We start from the raw sequence: 24,802 nt of genomic DNA on the forward strand, positions 1-24,802 counted from the left end.
TGATGTTAAGCTCCTCCCAATGCCCATCCTTACTGTCATGGCCTTTTCTGCTTTATCCCTCCTGCTCTAACGATTATACAATTTCTTGAAATAAAGAATCAGAAGGATTCGTTTCTTATCAGGATTAATTTATTAGTTAATAGAACTGATTACATACAAAAGAGTGATTTTTATATTTCAGCTTAGTTTTCCTTAAAATTGTTAAATATTACTTATGATTAATTTTTGTTAAAATCAACCAGAACAATTGTTTAGAATTTACTAAAGTATAAATAAACAGATTTGTACAGTATGTACAAATTCAAAGCTCTTACTTTTTAATAAATTCATTAGAGCTCTCCTCGCATCTGAACTCAAAGACTTGAAAATAGAATGGATGTGTTGCTTTAAAGTAATTGAGATTTGCTAAGAAATGTGCTTTCCAAAATCTTACAGCAGGGGCCCAAAATTTGAATCTTTAAAAATTAAAAAAAAATATCATAGCTGCCTTATAAGCTTATCTTCTGTTCTAAATTATTTCAATTTTCATATTTTATCCCCAATCAACAGAGAAAAATAACGTGGGCCTTCCAATTTAATACAGTTAAAATTATCATGTAAAAAATGGGCATTATGCTATAAAATTTTTAAAAAATTAAGAAATTAAAAACTACTTAGAAATTTATTATCTAATTACATTATTCTTTACTTTACTTTCTACTGGCCAAAGTTAAGTAAAAATAAAGTAAATAAAATTAAGGTAACTAAGATAAAGTTAAGGTCAGATTTTAAGAATAGAAGGTATAAGAATCACAGCAAATTTGAATTGTAAGTTATGATTAAAAGAGCTGATGTTAGCAGTATTACAGAAACCTAATAAAAGGTCATCCTAAAGCATTTGAAGAATGCCTAGTGAATGAAAAATATTTTTGTTGATAAACACTGTACGAGAGTATATCAAGCAGCTAAGTTTTTCAAACACAGAATAAGTTAAGCTAACATTATCAGGAGAAGAAAGTTCAGTATTTTGATCACATGATGAGAAACATCTATTACAAATTAACAAGACCAACCAATCAGAGAAAAACTAAAAAAAGAAAACACAAAAAATGGTTGAAGGTACAAATATCTTCATATTTGTAAAAGAATGGTCTGCATTTATCACGTTAAAGAGTATTTTTTCCTGTGTTATTTTATTGATTAAAGAAAGTGCAGGCCAATTTAATGACTAATGAGGATAGACTGCTAAAACGTAAAAGAATTATCCAATTAGAGAACCCTGAAAAATTCAAGTTAATTTCAATGAGATGTGTCAACAACGACAAGCAATCATCAATCTCTAATGAAATTTCTAAACAATGAAATTATCTTGAACAAGAATTTTCGAGTTCCTGAAAAAGCTCTTTACTTTTTGTTTATTAACAGAGAAGTACATTAAATCTGCATATATCACTTAAAAATCATATAAGACAATAAACATTATTAAAGGTAATTTATACTTTCTTTTTTATTTCAGTATGCAAAATAAGGCCGTATTTAATTAAATATAATTAATTCAATTACACTAATTTATGAGTTATGATAACAATCTGTTTTATAATAAAAGCAATGTATTATAACGACAACCAAGAAATAAATGTTTCACTAATATCAGTCATAAAATTAAAAAAAATTATCCTTAATAATAATTTAAAAAAAACCTTCATAAATTATGTACAATAAAAACGTAAAATTTCAAAACAATATTAATGCTATTTATTGATACTAAATACTTACAAAAGATTTCTAGTTCTAAGTGTGCGTTTAAATAGGTATAATAAACTTAATAGCTTATGAAATTTACAAAAGCTGAATGCAGCAAATTAAAATAATATTTCACTCATGTAATTAAAATTTATTTTGTACAGTATTTGAATTTATTACAATTACTTATAAAGCAATTAATTTAGTTTACCAACACTATTGAAATTTAAACGAAATGTAACTACTTAAGTCTTTAAACAAAATTTTAAGTTAGAACAATGATTCACAGACTAGTTAACAAATCCAAGTCACCTGAAATTCACACAGAAGACTTAACTCATTGTGGGTTAGTTACAAAAAAAAAAAAAAAAACAGCACACAAAAATAGGTAAAGCAATATGGTCATAGACTTAACCCTACAAAAATAAAAATAAATAAAGATAGCCAAAGAGTTATTACATCATATATAAACAAAGATTCAGAAAAAAAAACTCGTAGATTTAAACAAGCTGGACTCAATATAAGTTTGCTATATAGATTATTTCGCACACACAGTACAATAAATAAAGATGATGTATTATATAAACTGCTCCAAATGTACCAGAACAAACAGATGCTCTACAGTGGACAGATAGATGCAGCTTCTAATAAAGAAAAAGTAAACAAATAAAGGGACTGTAGTAACAGTAAATCAAATTTTCAACTATCTAATAGAAACAAATTACAAATGCATTACCAAAAATTTAGATACTGATACAAGTGAAAAAAATAAATAAATAAAATAATCTCGTTATAACACACTGTGTGACATTGTGAAATATGCTTACAAAAAAAAAAAATAATAAAAAAAATTTAATACTATAAGTGAAAAAACCTCTACTCAAAAATTAATAACTAATAATTTTTGTTTGATAAATTAATTCATCAAGAAAAAAAATTAATAAAGGTAAATATAATTTTAAAAAAAATACAGACAATATATAGATTTAATTTTATTACACAGACAAAATTATTCTTTCTGCAGTGTTTTGTAAGTACTATTATAAATAAATAGTTATTATTTAATAGTTTTATAGTTAAATAGTTTTATTATTACTATTACATCTTCATTTTAGTCAGTCAGTATTTCTTTTATTTTAATATTTACTATTCCATTATATCTACAGTTAATGATTATTTTAACTAAGAATATGCATATCTAGTTTCAGAATTTATTTTTTTTATAAATGATTTTTGAGACTTTTCTATAAATGATATTATTTCTGTAACCATCTAGCATTCTTTTTCTCTGAAAGGAATATTCATTTCAATATTATATTAGTTATAATAGTTAATATATTAATTATATACTATTTAAAATAATATAATTTGGTACATGACAAAAACCCACTCTAAAACTATAATTTTGTGATATCTTTTCAATATTTTGCAAAGTAACACCATGAGGTTTATCTAATGTTTTGTTAGAATACTGGAAAAATGTAATGTCCCTAAATTACTTTCTTGTACCTCCATACAACAAGATGATAAGATGTAACTGCTGTTATTCAGTAGAGCTCTGTTCAAGAAAGAATTAATGGTACTTTTAGTTTGGACATCTGTGTATTTTTGTCCCCTGGAATATGAAAAGAGAGATTCATCCAATTTTGGATAATTTATTATGTAAGCTTGAAGCTTGCGTTTAGGAAAGGTGAGGAAATTTTGTTGAACATCAATCTATATAGCCAGACATTGATTGGGATTCTGAGCTTCCAGGATCTAAATACTGTATTAATAACTATTATCTTGTTCATAGTTCAGTCATTGACAGTTCATAACTAATTACATTTTTTATTAGAACCACTGAAGAAATAATATATCTTGATAATGCAGAGTGCACTAAGCTTATTTATAGTTGATATACAGACTTTGTATCTTTTGTATCTCCGTTATTAAATGACATTTACAATTAAGTCCAGTTTTAATCCTGTTTTTTGTGATCTGCTTCACAACATTACGTTAATAATGAGAGATAAGTATTGTGTATGATGATAGAAGTATTTCATAGGTTGTTACTGTAATTGGGAAACAAAAAAATACAAATGTGAAGTATGGCATGTGTATTTGGTTTGTCTGTAAAGGACATTTCATTTGTTTATAAAGTACACTAAAAAAATTATTCTGATAAAAAATGATGGGGTTCTCAGTGGATAGATATTTTATCATAATAGTGATATTTTTAAAATTGTAATTAGTTATTTCATATGTTGTTTAGTTGTTTATTTTTTTAATTAATTTTTGATAGTGTAGTTTATTTTTGAGAAAGCTTTACGAACACGCAAAATAAAACTTGTAATATTTACTACGAACAATGAAACAGAAAATTTATAATTTGATTTAAATATTTTATTTCTTAAACCAATTTCGTTAACAAAAAAACTGATAAATGTAAATAAAAGTTATCAACTTAAAAACATTGATGAAAGTAGGTGATTTTATTTTACTCTTTCTGAGGAAATTAATGGTAAAAGAATAGTTCACTAACACCAATAGGAAAATGATTACATGTTTTTTTTTATTACCGATATAAATAATAAAAATTATTAATATCTGTAAAATTAATGGAATGTAATATGTTTATTGCTTCCATTCTGCAAAATAAATATGTTTATATTTAACTAACCAAATGATATCTACATCCAGCAGCATTATTCAAATTCTTTGAGCTAAATTTTGAGTGTTTTAATTTAATAAATCTATATTAATTTTATACTTACCAGCCTAATTTAATTATCTAAAAAACTGTTAGTATCTGAAATACCCAGATGTAAAACTATCAGGTAGTAAGGATGTAGCTTAATATCTTGCTGAATTCAAGAAAGAAAAGACTATTTTATAATAACAAAAGACGTCATCAAGTAATAAAAATATACTTATTATTAAAATACACAAGTAACTGCATGGTCTTAGTTATCACAGGTCAACAATGGAAAGTTGTTTGAGAACTAATAACTGATTATTATAGATTTTTATGCGCTGGTTTCAGGAAAAGTAGTCAAAGATTTCCATCACGTACCATTTTTTCACTAAATCAATTTTTTCAATATTCTCAAAATTGATAATCAATATATTTTATTTATAAAACATTGAATAAAAATTAGGCCTGTGTCAATTTTTTTTGATACTTTATTATTTTGGTTATATGGAATGAATACAAGTAGTGCTCATAATTTTGGTTTGATACAGTAAGATGAGTGACTAATAAGATGATGTAATATGATTAATTAGAGTGACTTCATGAGTTATTTTTGTCACGTTATTTAGTCAGGCTCAGGTGATGGCTCACTCATTCTTACTCCCCTTCACTCTACTTAAATAAAAATAAATCAGTTGCAATTAGAACATTTTGTTGTAAGGTTTTGCTAGTGTTAAATAGTTTTCTAGATCTTCTGTAGTGTTTTAAATTTTCTTTCATTTTTTGAAGTTATTTCATTTATGCTGTCCTTGTGTTTTTATATTTCGAAATGGCTTCAAGGGGTTGTGATAATTCACCTGCACTTTCTGTTAAATTTGTGGAGAGTTTTTGGTGAAGAAACAACAAAGAAGTATTACAGACTTTGTTAAAAAAGTGTACTATGCTTATTTTGGGGTAAAACTTAGTGACCAACATAAAATGTGGGCTCTACATACAGTTTGTTTTACTAGTGTAGAAGGGCTATGCAAATGGACAAAAGGTAAGAAAAAGTATTTTTGGTTTGGAGAACCAATGAACTGGAGAGAACCACAAAATCACAGTAATGATTGCTACTTTTGTTCTTTTAATGTACAAGGGTTCAATCTAAAAAATAAGAAAGAAATTGTGTATCCAAATAGCTATTCGACAATACACCCTATACCTCATGGCCCTGGTGTACCTGTACCTTCAGTTCCAGAAAAACTATAAGATATACTGAACAATTCTGAAACAGAGTCACAGGATGACGACGATGATAATTATGATGTTAATTTAATTTTTGGTAGTTCTAAATTAAACTTTTTTCACAGCATGAACTGAACTACTTGGTCAGAGATTTAAGTCTTCCTAAAAATTCAGCAGAACCTTTAGGATCTAGATTACAGAAAAAACTTACTGGTCCTAGGCACTTCTTTCTCATGGTACAGAAACAGAGACTTCTTTACTCCATACTTTTCTGAAGATGGAAGATTAATTTACTGTAATAATGTTCCTGGTGTAACGGAGCAATTGAACATAAAGTATGATGTGAATGAATGAAGGCTGTTTATCGACTCATAAAAAAGAAGCTTCAAAGTTATTATTCTTCATAATGACAACAAATATGCTTCAGTGCCGGTAGGACACTCCCTATATCTGAAAGAATACTACGAGAATTTAGAATTAGTTCTTTCTAAACTGAAATATTGTGATTGTGAATGGATAATATGTGGTGACCTAAAAGTATGCTTTTTGGGCAGCAGGGAGGATACACCAAATATCCCTGCTTCTTGTGTGAATGGGAAAGCCAAGACAAGAAAGAACATTGCATCAGAAAAGAATGGCAACGTAAGGTACTATTAGAACCTGGAAGCAAAAATGTCATACAGAAAAGTTTGGTTGATCCACAGAAAGTTCTCCTCCTATCTCCTCTTCACATCAAACTGGGATTGATGAAATGATTTGTAAAGGTTCTATCTAAAGAAGAAGAGTGTTTTAAATACATATGCCATAACTTTTTCAACTGTCAGAAGCCACAGTGAAAGAAGGCATTTTCACTGGTCTAGATATTCGTAAACTTTTTAAAGATGAAGTCTTTCAAACCAAAATGGAGGACATTGAAAAAGCAGCATGGAAAGCATTAAAGAAGTTGTAAAGAAATTTCTTGAGAACAATAAGGACCCAAATTTTAAGTGTATAGTGGAAAACATGATAATGAAATTCCAAGATTTGGATTGTTCGATGAGCTTGAAGGTACATTTTCTGCATTCTCATATTGATTACTTCCCTGAAAAGCTTGGTGCTGTAAGTGAAGAACAGGGTGAAAGATTTCACCAAGATAATAAACAAAATGGAATGCAGATATCAGGGAAGGTAGAATGTGAATGTGAATGTGAAGACTATTATAGTACATCCATAGAGATGATCCACAAGCTTACTACAATACTATAACAGAAAATGTGGCCTGAGAAGCGTTGAAAGAAAAAGAAGAAGACAGTACAAGTCTTTTTGAGGTAAGTACAGTAGAGGTAAGAAAATGTGCAAAAATCCTTTCTTTGTCCTATTACTTTTTTATAAATAAAAGTTTTTCATGAGGAATACATATACAATATGCCATTTTTCCATTTTCTTTTTTTTAGTATTGTAAAAAATTCTTACGTGATAGAAAAAAAATGGTGGCTATATTTGAAACCAGCACACAAAATAACATAAAAATCAGTTATCAGATTACAACAACTTTCAAATTACTTAATTTTGTTGACCTGTGTTATCTAAGAGAGAGATTCCCTGTTAATTTCAATTTTTTCAAGGTAAAAACATTTTCCCTGATAATTTCAAACCTATATTTATATTTAATAACATTAATTTATAATAGAACAAAGAAATTATAGTAATTAGGATAATATTTACTCTTTAAGATCTCTATTTTAATATTTGAAGTATTTTACTTTAGGCCACATTTTACTTTCACTTTATTAGGTGATTTTTTAAATAAAAAATTAGAATATTGGTCATAAATAATCTGAAATATCTTTGCGGCAAATTTCTCATTTGTTCATTTGTGTCAAATTCAATGACCCAGATTTTTGGATTATTGGGGTCAGATTTCTGGGCAAAGAAAATTAATGTGGGGTAATAATTAAAACAAATTGCATTTATAGAATAAGACAGCACAAAACAAACAACATCCAGTTTGAGGATTGAGTCTAGATCGTGTCTCAACTAGATTCAATTGATCTGTATGAAGAAGGAAGAAGGAGGGGGTTGGAAGAAGGAAGAAGAAGACAGATAGCTTATGTGTCATGTTTTTCTGCAATTTCCTTTTCAAAATAATAAAAAAAACATTTATACAATTTCATAAAACATCAGGTTTTGATAAAAATTTCCTAAGAATTTGGAAGTTTTTCAAGTAGAAATAAATTTCCTAAGAACTGCAATTTTTTGTAATGTTAAACAACCTGAAAATACATTACAATTTTTGTGAAAACATAAAAGTATAAATAAAATTTTGAATGTGAGCAAATGCTATTATAATAAACAGACCTGAAATATATCAGTTGCTATGACAGCTTTCATACCCCCAAGCGTTGAATAGAATGTACAAACTACACCAGTAATAAGTATGGATGAAGACTGAGAAATACCGGTCAGTGCTTCCAATGTTAATGCTGGAGCATAAAGCACAACACCCATATATAACATAGTTTGTAAGAAGTAAACTGATGATGTTGTGAATCTCAATCTTGAACCAAATCTTCTTTCTAAATACTAAAAAAAAGAAAAAAAATTATTAACATTTTCAGCAAACTCAAGTAAATACATGCATAAATTTTCACTGTTATATTAATTATTTATAATTAATATAATGTAACATATAACATTTTTTTTGTATATAAGTAACATCCATTTTGATTGTTGATTTTCACAATTATTTTAAAATTTTGGTCAAAGAAGCCAAGTCCTCAAATTCTTCAAACTGGATGTACTTCTTCAATCACCTGTTTTTTTTCTAAAAATGTTTTTTACAAAATACACTGAAGAAGATTTGAATAGTGACTCACTTTAAATCTACTTGTAGGTTGCAAATCCTGATAAAACACAAATTATATAAGAAAATAAATTTACAAAATTATTTAAAGTAACCATATAAATCTAAATGAAACTATTTTCATAACTTTTATTTCACATCACTTTTTTGTGTGGATTGTTTGTTTTGTGTAACTATTCTTTCCAATAAATAATAGTAATCTCATAGCCTTACTCATCCAATCCACAGTCTACTTTATTCTAATCTTCTTTCTCTTGTTCCTCCTGAACACCAGAATTTACTGCTTCTATTTATTCCATCCTCTGTCTTTACCTATCCTGTTTGACCTACCTGGATTATTTTTTTTGTGTTGTTTTCTTAAAACTCTTTCACGGCTTTATATTTTTCTGCCTGGCAGTAGCAATAAAATAACCTATGTTTGTTGCAACCTCATTAGTATGAGCACTCAAAGTAAAAGAGTTAAACATGAAACAAAATTTAACATAGTTTTCTGAAAAATTAATGGATTTATTATAAACATTCATACATGATACATAGGGACACGATAGAAATCATCTGTAATACCAGATTCTATTTTACATTTCTATCAGAAATTGAAAGTTTTTGAAAGAATTTTTTTCTTAGTAATTCTGGCTTTCCAGTTAATCTCCTATCACAAATATCAAATTACCTTATAATTGATATTAAGGTAAAATATTTTGTTTTTTGCACGTACATTATCAGAGTTCAAGGCATTCAAGGCATTTAGGAATAACTGATAAAAAACTTGACCATTTTCATTTATAAATTTTCATTTAGTCACTTGATGCACTGATTTTTTAGTTGGTTTGATGCACTTTTAAATTTTTTTTGTTATACCCAACCTTTTACTCCATCACATTTGCTGCAATCTTTTGTTATTTGCTTGGTATAATCTAAAATTGGTTTATCTTTATGTTTTTTACCCTCCAAACTTCACTTGCATTGATGATTTAATTCAAACACTTCTGCAACCAACAATTAGGAAAATTACTTTACACCAATACTGGACAAAAACTAGAAGCTGATACTTAATTCTCATCTCTTTGTATCAGTCAGTCCTGAATTTAACCATAGATATTTTATAGGGATGGAAAATTAATGATATTTATATCAACTAACAATACATTTTAAATTCACATTACAAATTGTAATGTCTACTAACCTCAAAAACAGATGTTGCTTGAAGATTAAAATAAACTGGTAGATAAAAATATGCAATTATTGGTGTAACAAGTATATAACCTAAATTAATAACCATAAATTGTGTACTGTGCATGTAAACTTCAGCTGATACACCCAGAAGTGTAATTGAAGACATCATACTAGCAATCAATGAAACGGCAACCGGTATGATTTTTTGTGATCTATCTCCTAACAGAAATTCCTGTAAATTAATGAATATTATTATAGACAGTCATCTACAGTTGTACAACTAATCACTTGTATAGAACTATACTACTACCACTAAATTCTTGTTTGATGTTGGCCAAGATGGTGATGAATTATGAAATATAATGAACTACAGAATAGACAAAATAAATTAAACTTAAAAGTTAATATACTACTAAAAAAATAAGTATTTAATAATATTGATAAACTTAAAATTATTTTAATGTGTAGTCCTGTTCCATTAATTATAATTTTAATATATATGAAACAATAAATGACATATTTAAAAAATGCAAAATAAAAATGATCTCTAAATGCATAAGATAGTATAGAGCTTCAGGTAATAAATTGAACTATTTGTAAATTGTCAGCTTTAAAAAAAAAATTGAGTAATTTTTTTGTAAGTTGTCTCACAGCAATACGTTAAGAGAAGTTGGCTTCTTTTGTTTTCATACCACTTAACTTAATAGACTTATTTATATTCTCTAAGTATTTACTACAAACTGTTTCTTCAACAGAAATCTTTTAACTGTCATTGTTGCACCTTGAAAAATATTTCATGTATCAATGTTTCATAACTGCTCTCATGATACTGACACCACTCAAAATTCCATAACTCAAATTAGATTCATCTACTTTTACCTAGTCATTAATTCCACATTACTGATATGAAATTTGAGCTCTGAACCAGTCATATGTATCAACTAGTAAATTTTAATTGTAGGCCAAAATACACTTAATTATACGAATCACTGTTTATCCATGATGTTGCTTATCAGGAAAATTAAACACAAAATAATCTCTTTGCTTGTATCTAATGAGAAAACAGGAATTTTTTTAAATAAATCATGTTTTGTAATACTAAAGAGTATTATATTGAAAAAACAAGAAATATTTTAGTATATAAAAAATTTATAGCAATAACCATTTTCTAAATATATTAACAATACCATTTTTTTCTGAATAAAACTAATAATTTTACATTTACTGCACTTATAAGATTTTTCTCACTTTAAAGAAATGGATTAAAGGGGTCAAAAATAAGTATGAAAATTATTTTATTTGCATTCAATCAGTTTCTCTACAGTGTTTTCATTTCATCTTTAAGAATAAATGCAGACAAAAAAATTTAGGGAGATAAAGAAACCTTCATTGCTGATTGACTGGGCTTGTTTATCTCATATCACAGTATAAAGTTTCATAAAATTCTATTGCTTAGCTATATTTTTAACATAACAGCCAAAATTAAACTTTTTTAATCAAATTCCATCAGAACTGTAAACTATGATTTGATTATTTGAAAAAAAATGATAATATTCGTAATTGAGGGAATAATAATTAGAGATAACAGTAGATTACATAGAAATATTACCTTATTTTACTGTGAAGAAATTGATTTAAATTCAGTAAAAATCTCTTACGTAGATTATAGTCAGATTCAGAATGTTTTAAAAATATTAGTCACAAAGGGAATTGGAATTCATACTTGATTTTGAAAACAAGACTAGTGCAGAAGTAACATATTGTCATGTGTTCACAGTTCAACAAGGATATTGAGAGGACACAAAAAAATTTCTTATAAATAAAATTTATTACTCTTAATTAACTTTTACAAAATTAACTAATACAAAATAGCAATTCAAATTAAATGCAACATTAATTTAATAACATTTAAATTATAAATACCAAAATACAATTCCGATTTACTAGAAACTTTAAAACTAATGTTGAGTTAACAATAAGATAACAGTAGAAAAATTGGTATAAATGTAGTAGGCAGTCCACCGCTGTAGTTAATTAGTTCTTAGATGGCTATTGAAACGCTACATTGAAAAAAGAAAATAAATAAATAAAATTATAAATATAATCTAAGCAAACAAAACAAGGTTAGCAAGCGAAGCAAGCGTAGGTCAAGTTACATAACTACTACATTAATACTAAAAAATCTACCATTCACTTTTTGGAAGTGTTATTCACTTATATTGTTTACAAAAGAACTACTCTAAACTTTTGGATAGAATAACATCACTTTTGCTCCTATTCCCAAATAACTCACTGAACAGCTTCTTATTATAACCAGTATCCAAAATGGAATATTCATGATGCACTATTTACTCATTTGTTACCAAACACTTACTCAAATTGCTCCTGCACACTTTGATCACTTTTATCACACACTGAAGTGAATTTGAACTAGTAAAACTGTCTCTACACTGGTTCCCGGAGCAGTATTTGTATTTGATGTGTTGAGAACTGTGATGGAGCTGCAGTGTGGGAGGGTGTAAGCCGACCAAAACAGAGAGAGATAGGGTATGTTTTCATAAGAAGTTTGTCAAATTTATGAATTTGTTTCTTGATTTTTGAGTAAATCAAGAAGACTTTGAGTAGGCTGAATTATAAGACAAAATTGTTATTGTTGTGATCAACATTGGTTTTGTTGGTATGAGAATAGTATTTTTGGTATTTAAAAGACTCAATCAAATAATGATTTGAGTGCATAGTTTAATTGAAGTTAGATATGGGAATAGTTTCTGTGTGAAATCTTCAGTGTTAGAGGAAGGAGCAGGGATTGCACTGCCGCAAATTGGTTAATTTGATATTTGAGGGTTGTAAGTGTCGAGGTTGGGGGTTGCCATATGAAGGGGGTAGAGTAAGTTGTGTAAATACACTGATGGAAATGTCTGTTGAAACATTTGCATTGGTGGCATCCTGACAAAGGCTAAACTGATGACTGTGTTATCAGGTTTAAAGGGGGGGGGGTCTAAAATATGACCTCCAGTAAAGCCCACCCAGGCTAGGAACAAAAGGTATGTTGTGGCAACTGGGATTGTCACATGGTGGGCATCTTCCCCTTCAGGAGTCACAATGTTTAACCTTGGTGATATACAGGAATCAGTTTATTAAATGCGGCTTTAGTCAGTGGAAATTTTTATCTTTATTTTACACCTTCATTTTTCTAGATAAACAGAATTTTAAGAAATATTCCAGGTCTTGTGAAATCATCAGACATTACGGGACACAATTTGCTGACATACTGGAGTATGTCAGTAAAATGTGTTTATCACATACTACTAATAAACAGCATTTTAATAATTAAACTGTGACTGGAAGAATCAAACAAATAACTACTACCTGTGTTTTTCTGCATTTAGTACAAAGAAGACCTCTTTTCTTCTGATACTACTCCCTTGATGTGCTTTGAACCCCTACACTCTCTGTTTCTAAGTCAAATCAATCCTCAGTTATTTCCAGCACCTCACTTCCAATATCACGAAATTCATGTCATTCGCCAATCTCTATCTCGATTTTATTATTATCCTGTTTTTATTATACCTTTTATTATTCTTTTGCAAGTATCTGTTTTACATATTTTTGTCTCTCTTGACTCCTCCATTATTATTACATGCTCCAGCCAACCAATCATTTGTCCTTTCACATGCTTCATAATATTTACATCATTTATTAAATCCCCATTAATTATTAATTACATCAACCAGCTCTTTATTTTTATACAAACTTCATTCACTGGCCTCTAGAACAGGACAAACAATTTGCTTTATATAATCTTTTGAAAATGTTTTTGACTGTTGAAAGTACCTGTGTTTCACACTCACAATCACTGGATCATTGGTAAGGTGCATTTAACTCTTATATAATTTTAACTTTACTTCTTTTTTAATCAGATGATTTATACTTGGTAAAAAAAAATCATGATTTCCTTGCTATATTACTTCTCAGATGACATTAAGCATTTTTTGTTTGTTTTTGTGATTTACATTAATGTAATACTTAACTAAAATCTTATAAATTTTCAAATTGTCTTTCTCCAACAGTTAACTTACATAAAATCCTTACTTTTTCTGAAGAAAATAACAACTTATAATGTATTTAGTCTTCCTTTAATAACCAGATCAAATGTTTTTATTTTTTGCCCCATTGTATTAAATAAGTGATGTCTATACACAAGGGGGTCCAAAAAAAATTACTCACTGTTTGTAATTAAATAATATCTAAACAAAAAACATACACTCACTAATCTAATGTGTAGTGTTGAGCATGGTATTAAATTTGTCGTGGTAGGTGGAGCTGGTAATTTATGCTGCACATGCACAGGTGGTTGGTGGTGGAACAAGTCAGTCCTATTAGCCAGTGCAGCAGAAGACAGTCAAGTAGCAACAATGGCTGTAGTTCGCTAATCATTTGTTGAACACAAGGCTGTACTGAAGTGGTACCGGAAGTACGAGAACATTCACAAGGTACAATGGCAGTGGCTGAGAGAGTTTGGAACAAGGAAAGATCTGGCCAACCATGAACACCTACATGTCCGACATCCAGTGCTGTGGTGTTGCAACATTTCACTCGATCTCCAAAACAAATCAGTGAACCAGGGCGGGTGCGAAAGTGGGATGAGCCGGTCAAGTGTAAGACACATTCTGAAGCGTGCAAAGTGGAAAGTGTACATTCCAAGACTGTTACATGCAATGAATGAGGATGATCCAGATCGAAGGATGAAGTATGTGAATGGTTTCAGCACATGGTTGGCGCGGATGAGGAATTTGCAGGGAAGTTTATGTGGACTGATGAGGCGGAATTCAAACTTAACAGTAGTGTGAACCGCCACAATTGTGTCTACTGGGCTCCTGAAAATCCTCATGCTCATGTGGACAGGGCAGTGAATCTACTGAAGGGTTGCTGTGTGATGTGGTCTATAAGTGTGTGGTTTGAGTGGTCCCTTCTTTTTCAAGGGTACCATAACTGGTGAGGTGTATCTTGATATGCTTCAGACAAGAACTTTGTCTGCCATCCAAAACCTGTATGGTGAACCTTTTTACATGCAAAAACATGGAGCTGCGCCTCACTACTATCGAGATGTCAGGTTGTACCTCGATAAAACTCTACCCGGATGGTGGGTGAGTAGAAGAGGTAATGTTGACTACCCACCTCGGTCTCCTGATTTGACATCTCTGGACTTCTACCTCTGGGGGACCATCAAGAATGACATGTATTAACAAAAAAACAGCAAGAATTGATGAGCTATGCGAAAAAATCTAAGAGTCATGTGCTGTTATTACGCCAGATACACTAACAGCCATAGTTCATTGTGCAGTTCGGTGTCATGGGTGTTATATAGAAGCTGCTGGTAGTCATTTTGAACATATACTGTAACCCTCTCTCAGTGTCAAAAATTGTCACGTCAAGTCAAACTTGTCACGAGATATGGACTAGCAAACAGTGAGTACATTTTTTTGGAACCCCTGTGTATATTATGATAGCATCTACACTTATTAGCCAAGAGGCCGAGAAACGAGTATCTGTAAATTCACAAACTTGTCATGATTTTAAAAGTATGATAACTTTGGGACTGGCAGTATTAACTCCAAAACAGTCAGCTTTTTCAGCCATTGACAGGATACTCTTCTTTTTTTTGTGTAATAAAGAGTATTTGCCTGAGACCTGTCACTGGTCTGCAAATATGTAAAATATAGTAGATATACCTTATTACAATTTTTAATAGTGTAATTTATTAAAAAAAAATTCAAAATTTATTCCGTCTTAAGTAGTTTTATTTTTCACAAACTTCCACTAATCTTTTGTTGCTTGATGAATTAATTCACCACGTAAGCACAAAACTTGTGAGTGGAATATGAAAATAGAAATTTTTAGCTTATGAAATATACCATGTCTGACTGGGATTAAAACCTGAGATCTCTGAATTAAAGACCGAGATGCTACCACTATGCCTTGGAGATCGGAGTTTTATATACCATGTTTCTGTCCATGGCAGTAAGTGGTGAGTACTGCAAAACTATTAATTTTTAATGAAAAACTTAATTAAATTTATTTTATCACTTTTGTAGTCATTTTTAGTGACTAGTACTCTACTGTTTCCATTTTGGATTCAGCTACTTTTATTACCAGTAATTAATTTGAGTCATGAAGACACATACTAAGGATGTGGTTGAAAAGTGAAATATTTTCACCATAAAAAACTGAACATTTACAGAAAGCCAGCAGGGACAAAAGTACTTATTTACAACTTAACTAATCTTACATAACATCATGGCTTTTAAAAGCATGATCCACAAGCTTAGACGTGAAGACTATAGTGAAGAATTCATCATGATAACATACGGAGTGCACACAAATGAATCTAATAACAAATTCATTGACTTACTGTTAAATAAAATAAAACATAATTACATAAGGTTTTACTTTTGTAATAGACAAAAACAAATACTCAGGTGAAATAACTTGCAAATTTAAATAAGCTGCATACAACACCTTAAATTTAAAATACTGGAAAGCTACCCTTGGAACAAAAAGAAACTAAAAACAAATCATCACAAAATCTCTAAAACTCAAAACCTTTAGGGTGCAACTAGAGCAGTTATAAAATATTCTAATGCACAATATTACATAAACAGGATGTATTTCAAGCACACAATAGACAATTTTTTTTTGGTGGGGGCAAAAAACACTTTTGTATTATTATTGCCTGGGACAAAAAGTAACACAAAAGCCCCTTCCTTCTTGAATATTGAAATATTAATAAAGTAAGGTTAAAACTAAGATGGTAATAAGATTAATACTAAAATAATAAAAGAAATGTAACCATTAGGATAAAATATGTAATATGAATAACAAAATAAAATGTATGGTTGATTATCATTAAATCTTATTAAGTACATCACTTCTTCTTAGAAGTAACAAAACTTGACCTAATAAATTCTTATCATTTCCTAAGATGCACCAAATGTCCCTTGCTAATTTAAATTCGCGATGTAAGGCCACATATAAAGTTCACAAGGATGTAACGCACGGTCAAGTGGCAGTTGCATTGTATGCATCATGGTGTATTTTCTGCCATTAGGTATCCATGAGTAGCTCTGGTATGTCTTAATTGCAATTGGGACAGGACCATTTCCTCTCAGTGAATTTTTCTGCATGAAGAGTCCCATGGTACCATTGTATCTTTGATGTGTCGTTATTTATTATCTGGTGTAGCAGTCCAATTACCTTGCCACCTCCCTTGGATTATATGTTTAATGGAATTAATAAAATCAGTAGCTGTAACTCGAGTGGGAAAAGACAGTTGGCTACATGCATTTTTAGCAGTGCAATCTGCATGTAGAGACAAAAACAATATCTGCATAAAGACAAAACCTCTATATTTCATAGCAAAAGCACTATATTTTATACAGCCAACATTTCTTAACCACCTCATAGAATCAAATATTAAATCAATTAATTTCTATCAACCTTAATATTCTATATGTACAAAAAGGCCACACCTTAAAAAAATTTATGCATTATAAAATATACAGAATCACAACAATATAATATACTAAATAAGAGCACAATTCATATTTAATACATTTTTTATCAAATTCCAAATGCACATCTTCGTAAATTAAGAAATCACCAATATAATCAATCATCAATTATGATGACTATATTATGATAATAATCATAATCACCAATATGACAAGTGAATAAGAGTGAAAAACAGCACCACCAATAACCGAACAGATTGCATCACGATGCAAAGTTTATAATCTGTGTTAAGATAGATTCAAGATTCAGCATGTCCAATAACCACAGACAAAATAAAATAGATTGATTTAAATAGATATAAAATATTCACCTGCGTAGTTTTTTGTTTTCCTCCAGAAAATCGATAATATAAACCAATTCCAGCAGATATGCAAAGAGATGAAAATAACACAGTGAAATCATAGAAATCAAATTTTGTGCTGGTGCCTGAATAATCCATTACTTGAGATTAAAAGAAAACCCTAAGAACAACAAAAAACAAAACCAAATACAATAATTAAGCATAACTATATACAGGGATTAATATTTAAATATTCATAGTTAAAAATTAAACTTGACCAAAATTGCTGTGATTTTAAGATTACCAAAAGCAAACTTGTAACGTGGATTGTGAATCCAGCTGCTGGTAAAAGGGCAAATGCCCTTCCCTATCAGCTGCTATCATACTTGCCATTATTATAATGGTTACCTGAAAATAATGAGCTAGTCATGAACAGGCAGAGGCATTTTCTAAAGTGTGGTCTACATTGTCAGTCAATGAAATTCTACACAAAAGAATGCTGGTCCCCAGTGAATCAAGCTTATAGATTCTCCTAACAGAATCCTGCATTCCTTTGAGAAGCAGATAATCATAAAGTATACTATCATAATAGACAAATGTCTGTGCAGAGGTCAGATAAATTCTTGAAAAGGGACACTAGCCCTTTCTATAGTTGTAAAAATAACTGAAGGTTGATAAGGCAAGAATAAATTTGCAACTAACACTGTGAGTACTGCATAGATGAAATCAATGAAAAAGTACAGTTTTATTTTCCAAGCTAATGTTTTTCCTTATCTCTTTTCTTTTTTTTTAAAATCAATATCTCCTAAGTAAAATATTTTATAAACAAAATAAATCACCAGTCAGATATCTGGTAGGGAGATTTATTAAGAGCTTTTGAGAAAATATAAAAATTATGATATCTTTGAATGAGAATATGAAACATTAAGATATTTTTAAAAATAGGCTATATTACCTAAAATGTGGAATGGACAGATTAGGAGTAAGTTTAATAGTAATTAATGAGGTAAGATGAAAAGATTAGGTAATCTTTTGTCAGAGAATTATGGGATAACTAAAGAAAAACTTTAAAATGGGAACAAAGGGTTGGAAACAATAAAAAATAAGAATGTGAATGTATTTTATTACAAGCAATATGCAGAAATAATTATTTTTAATAAAGAAGTTACAAAAGCACAGCCTGCAATAGTGAAAATTTTATCATCTTCAGAGGATAAGAGGTAGAAATAGTGTATACAGAAATAGGTGATCTATTAAATATGTTAAAAGAATGATAAACTTACAGTAAAATAAACTTAATTATTATAATAAAAGGATAAGATGAGTATAATTGAGGAATTAAGAAGAGAATAAAAAAAGGAACTAGGCATTTCAAATTGTTTACATAAATAATACAAAATTATTGTATTATTTATATAGGTATTTATTATACCTAATTCATTTTGTATTATTTATGTACAATAGTACATAAATAATACAAAATGAATTAGGTATAATAAAGATCTTCTTTACTTGAATATGAAAAGAAGTGAATCAAAAATTAACATCTAGGACAATAAATTTGATATCAAAGATTAGCCTTACAGGTGCTGACAAATTGATGAAGCCAACACCAAAAAGCTGGGAATAGGAGTGGCTGAACTTTCCTTGCATTTAAATAAAACTTTAAAATACCTTTTTTTCCAGATAAAATTGAAAATTAGCATTTTCCTAAACACCTTACTTATTTTCTTGTCACAATAAATAAAGAACAGCTTCTAGATGTTTTACAGAAGCCACTAGTATAAAATTAAAAAATGTCAAGAATCCAAGAGTAATAATTTTCAAAATAATAATTTATTATTACCTTCATTTTTTAAAAATTATCTAATAATTTAAATTACAGCTAAAAAATTTGATGTGGACACCACACCCGCATGACTTCCTTGTATGCATACACATTTTTATAAAATGAAAAATACGTAAAATCTTATTTCATTAACTTCTGATATTTTTTCATATATTTTTTTCTTTATTGCTATTACTTAATTATTACTTGATGTACAATTTTTTACAATCAGAGGTTAATAATTATTAATAAATCAATATATTTAAATAAAACAAAAAAGAGATGAAGTCTGATTCAAACCAACGTGCCCCTTCCCCTTGTAAGATCCAAATAGTTCATTAATTAAAATGTCATTTGTCTATAACTCTAGAACCAATGAAAAACTTATGATATATTGTTGAAAATCTCTCAATGAGGACTTATTACTGCAGTTAAGAAAAAGTCCAAAAACCAAATTTTTTTGATTTTGGGCTTTTTGGACAATTTTGATCCAGCCGATTGCAATCAAAAGGGGAGATGCACAACTAGATATTCCAACAGTCCTAAATCCAAAATATCAACATCTTATGGCCAATCATTTTTCAGTTATGTCAGACACATATATACAGATGTCAGGCCAAAACTAGTCAAAATGGATTCAGGGAAGATCAAAATGGATATTTCCATTGAAATCTGAAAACCGAAATTGTTCGCGATCACAATATTTCCTTTACTTTGTACAAGGAAGTAAAAAACATCAAATAACAATACTACAGGTATCTGAACCAAAACTAATTTTTTTTTTGCTTGATGAAATAATTCTACACATAAGCTTGAAGGCTTGTTGCCTGACCCGTAGGAAAAGGCACCCTCCGCCAACCCCTCCGTTCCGAGCCCTAATAGGCTTTATCAGAGGTCATCTACGAAACCTTGGCTTTTGACACATTCCAGTCCGCCTCGGCCAGGATGCCACCAATGTAAATGTCACGAGTGAAATCTGTGTACTACTAGTTAATGAACTCGAAACAAAACACAGCTCACTAAGTCTTAAGCAAGACTGAAAATACCTAGCCATCAAAGAAATTTAACTACTTACCTGTAGAAGGTAAAAGTGAGTTCAATACACAATACAAAACATAAAAATATTATACGGAACAATAAAAACACAATAACATTGAAACAAAACAAAGGGCAAAAACAACAACAAAAACATAATTTATAAAACAAAACATCAACAAAAACAGAATAAAAGAGAAATCCAAGCAGAGATCCAACACCGAACTGATAAGATCAAGCAGACAGATGATCTCCGTATGCGTTAAATCGTATTTCGAGCACTCATAAAGAACATGGTAGGTATCATCCAATTGCCCACACTGAGGACACATCCCAGAATCTACCAGGCTGAATTTCTGCACTCTGTCCCTAAAAGCACCATAGCCGAAATGAAATTATGTCACATATTTATTAGGGTGCACACCCAAGAGGTGTCTCGCAAACCAACAACATTTGGGGAGAGATCATGTGTATAATACCCACAATCTGTCTCATCCCACCTAGCCTTTTTTCTCTCAGCTCCCCTAGGCCGGACCGACTTGTTGGTATTACGCCACCCAGGGGAGTGTCTTTATACTCAAATAGGCCTTCCCGCCTACCAGCTATATACTGGCATGGCAGGTCGGCCTACCGGTAGCGCTTTTTGAGAGTAATCTTTTATTTTATATGCCCCTTTCAGACACCACGCCGTACCTGGAGTGTCGTGACGTGGTGTCGAGGTCTTTTCTCTATATCTTGTGTTTTATTATTCTATTATTCCCTAAACTATATCCCCAGGAGTCCCCAGCGGCTCATTGGAACCGACACACCTCGGCATGCCAGCCCTCCCCGCTGTGGCTGTCCTCCCTTCCCTAACCTAAATCAAAAACCAAGTCTCCTTTCGTCGATGTTTTTCTGCGATAAGATCTGTCTGGTGTAACACGCTATTTTCTTCCAGTTGAATTCCCGACTAGTCATAAAAGTTACTATAGCTTCGGGAGTCATCCTGTCGATCGCCATGTCAAATCTGAGGGTGGCCCACATATGAAGAAAGTATGTTCTGCATCGTCGATCTCTTCGCAATACATGCAGATTGCCTCTGTTCTCCTTCCTACTTTATTTAAGTAATTATCAAATGAGGCATGCCCGGTGAAAAATTGCGTTAATAAGTGAACCATCTCGCCAAAACCTCTTCTTATCCATGGTTCGATCTCCGGGATGAGTTGTCTTGTCCAGCAACCCACACCGCTATGAGTCCACCTCTCCTGCCAGGTAGTATTGACTGCATCTTTGGCCTCTTGATCTGCTCTGCCCTTCGTTCTTTTGACTCTATATCTCACGATGATGTCTATCCAGTACTCCGGCGAGAACACAAAGGGCTTCATAGGACACTGACCTATACGCGGCCACCACACCTAGGAGCCCTCTCCTATGCACCCTAGCTAACTTCTCCTTGTTACGCCTGATATCTATAGCGTGACTCCATGCGGGAACAGCATACATCAACGAGGATACTATCGTTGACACCAACAATCTGCGTTTTCCCACCTAGCCTTTTTTTTTTTTTGACTCTCCTCCCCTGGGCTGGTCCGACTGGTTGGTATTGCGCCACCCAGGGGAGTGCCTGTTGTACTCAAATGGGCCTTCCCACCTACCGGCTGTATTTCCGGCATGGCAGGTCGGCCCACCGGTCAGTTCTTTTGAGTCTATTGATATGCCCTTCTATATATATCGCCACGCCATACCATGATTGTCTTGACGTGACGATTGGGTCTTTTCTTTGATCTTTCCTATCAAGAAAACCCTTGGAGTCCCCAGTGGCTCATCGAAACTGGCACACCTCAGCATGCCAGACCTCACCACTGGGGCTATCAGCCCTTCCCTACACTAAGATCAGAACCCCAATCTCCTCTCGTTCTCATTTTCTGCGTTAATATTTTCTTAATAGCTGAATCAACCCTCTTCCAGGCATCTTCACTCTGCAACATGTGATTAATTAATCTGCCGTTACCATCAGATGATAGACCGATGTCTACTAATTCTTCTCTCCATTTATGGCATTCAGTAAATGTGTGCTCAACATCATCTTCGCGATCGCAATACATACATTCCGTCGATGCTCTTCTACCGATTCTGTGTAAGTAAAAATTAAAGATGCCATGCCCTGTAAAGTATTGTGACAGGTGAAAATTCACTTCCCCATGCTTCCTATATATCCAGCTTTTAATATCGGGGATGAGTTTCTTTGTTCTACCTCCAGGGCCATTCTCATTTCACCTTTCCTGGCACTTTGCCATTAGCCGCTGCCTTGATTCCAACTCCCTGGTCTCTTTCAACTCTTAAAAGTACCAATAAATCAATCGGTGGGACTCCAGCGAGCACACACAAAGCCTCATAGGAGACCGTCCTATATGCAGAAATCACTCCAAGCAACAGTCTCCTATGGGTCCTGATCATATGTGCCAGGTTTTTCTTTACTTGCACTGAAATCCACCAAACCGGCACCGCATAAAGCATGGACGATATTACCGAAGATGCTATGACCCTTCTCTTTGACGCCTTAGGCGCTCTTTGGTTCGTCATAATGATATTTAAATTTTTTATCATTCTGTCAGCCCTGTTACAAACTTCGTTTATATGTTCGGTGAAGGAACAGTTCCTCTGAAAGGTAACGCCTAGGTACTTCAGCTTATCAGTTTCTGCTATTGGTTCACTATTGATCCTGATATCCAGCCGATCAGGATCCCACCTAGCCTGCCACAAGGCATTGCCACGTTGTTCAATTTCTCGAACTTCATCTGAAGTCAACTCACTGTACGGTAACCACCTGTTACCGTTAACGATATTAGTTGTTGAGCCATTAATAATATGTCCCGATAACTTTTATATATTAGCCTATCCGCCCAAACAGGCGCCGCGTATAGCATAATAGCCTCGCACACGCCTTTATGCAGAATGCTCATGTAAAGTTAAGATCCCTTTTTTTTCCTGTTTAGCCTCCGGTAACTACCGTTTAGATAATTCTTCAGAGGATGAATGAGGATGATATGTATGAGTGTAAATGAAGTGTAGTCTTGTACATTCTCAGTTCGACCATACCTGAGATGTGTGGTTAATTGAAACCCAACCACCAAAGAACACCGGTATCCACGATCTAGTATTCAAGTCCGTGTAAAAATAGCTGGCTTTACTAGGACTTGAACGATGGAACTCTCGACTTCCAAATCAGCCGATTTGGGAAGACGCGTTCACCACTAGATCAACCCGGTGGGTTAAAAAAAAGAAAAAAGTTAAGATCCCAATCAGGATTGACCACACGTCGAATACCGAAGAAGGCATTGCAGGCCCTCTCCGCGACGTATTGAAGGTGCTTCTTAAATTGCAGTTTCTCATCAAGAAGCACCCCGAGGTACTTTTGAACCTGAACATACTTTATTCACTGGCCTGCTATCGAAACAGGGACACACCGATTCATTCCCAAACGGCCTTTGAGGGGCATCATCGTGGTCTTTCCTGAGATAAACGTCATCTTGTGTTGATGACCCCGCAGCTCAAGCATCCTGCAAGCCCGAGTGGCTCGGAGTTCAACCTCCCTCCGCGAGCTTCCTTCGACCAGCAGGAGCCCATCATCAGCACAAACCACGATGCAACTACCCGCTGGGCAACCTCGGCCGCAGGAGAGAATCAAACTCCACCTTTCCAACTCCGTAGGGGTAGACACCCACACCTTGTGACGTTACCGGTCACCACACCACCCCCTCCGTTCATCAAACTCCACCACCCACAATAATAGACTTAACACGCTGCCCGGGGGTCATCCCTTAAACAGCGTCTTGCCAACCTCATGGCCGCACTCGCGGAGCAGCACATCCCGATGACTTACGCAACCTTGCATAACTTGCAATTCACTTACAGTACATTCTCTTTTTTGGAGTTGGTAAACAGCAGAAGGCTACCATAGATTATTAAATGCTCCAAAAATGTCCAGGAAAATCCCCAGGACATATTCCGTCCCACTATTGTTACTACACTCATCACACGGAGTATGGCGTCCTCCGTATCCTTTTCGGGAGAAACCCGTACTGATTCTCCATCAACAATGTTTACGAGGTTAAACTCTCATTTATACGCAGATACAGAACCTTTTCAAAGACCTTGTCAATAACCGGAAGTAACGTCAGAGGCCTATACGACGAACTAACAGTAGGATTCTTGTCGCCACCTTTAAACAACAATTTCACATTCCTCTTCTTCCAACCCATAGGGAATTACCCACCAAACAACAATTTATTAAATACACATGTGTGAACTCTCACACTCACCCCAACCGAGGGAATAAGAAGCTTCGCCGTTATACCATCAAAACCTGGGGCCTTTCCCCTACCTAAACTACAGATAGCATAACACACCTCAGCTTCGGTGATCTCCAAGGACACTGCATCTCCGCGGAACTGAGCGACCTCTCGCCGAACC

General features: G+C 32.3%; 1 protein-coding gene across 1 annotated transcript in view; it reads right to left on the reverse strand.

Annotated features, from left to right (window-relative positions):
* LOC142318797 (putative sodium-dependent multivitamin transporter) overlaps nucleotides 1-24,802 on the reverse strand; it is a 90,969-nt gene that overhangs the window by 44,572 nt on the left and 21,595 nt on the right. The window contains exons 2-4 of the mRNA XM_075355283.1: nucleotides 17,518-17,668; nucleotides 9,646-9,867; nucleotides 7,958-8,182 (exon numbers count right to left, since the gene is read on the reverse strand). Coding sequence (XP_075211398.1) covers nucleotides 7,958-8,182; nucleotides 9,646-9,867; nucleotides 17,518-17,646 — 576 coding nt within the window. The 5' untranslated portion in view covers nucleotides 17,647-17,668. The remainder of the gene's footprint in view (nucleotides 1-7,957; nucleotides 8,183-9,645; nucleotides 9,868-17,517; nucleotides 17,669-24,802) is intronic.

This window comes from Lycorma delicatula, chromosome 2, assembly GCF_047948215.1.
Source record: "Lycorma delicatula isolate Av1 chromosome 2, ASM4794821v1, whole genome shotgun sequence".
Taxonomy (NCBI): domain Eukaryota; kingdom Metazoa; phylum Arthropoda; class Insecta; order Hemiptera; family Fulgoridae; genus Lycorma; species Lycorma delicatula.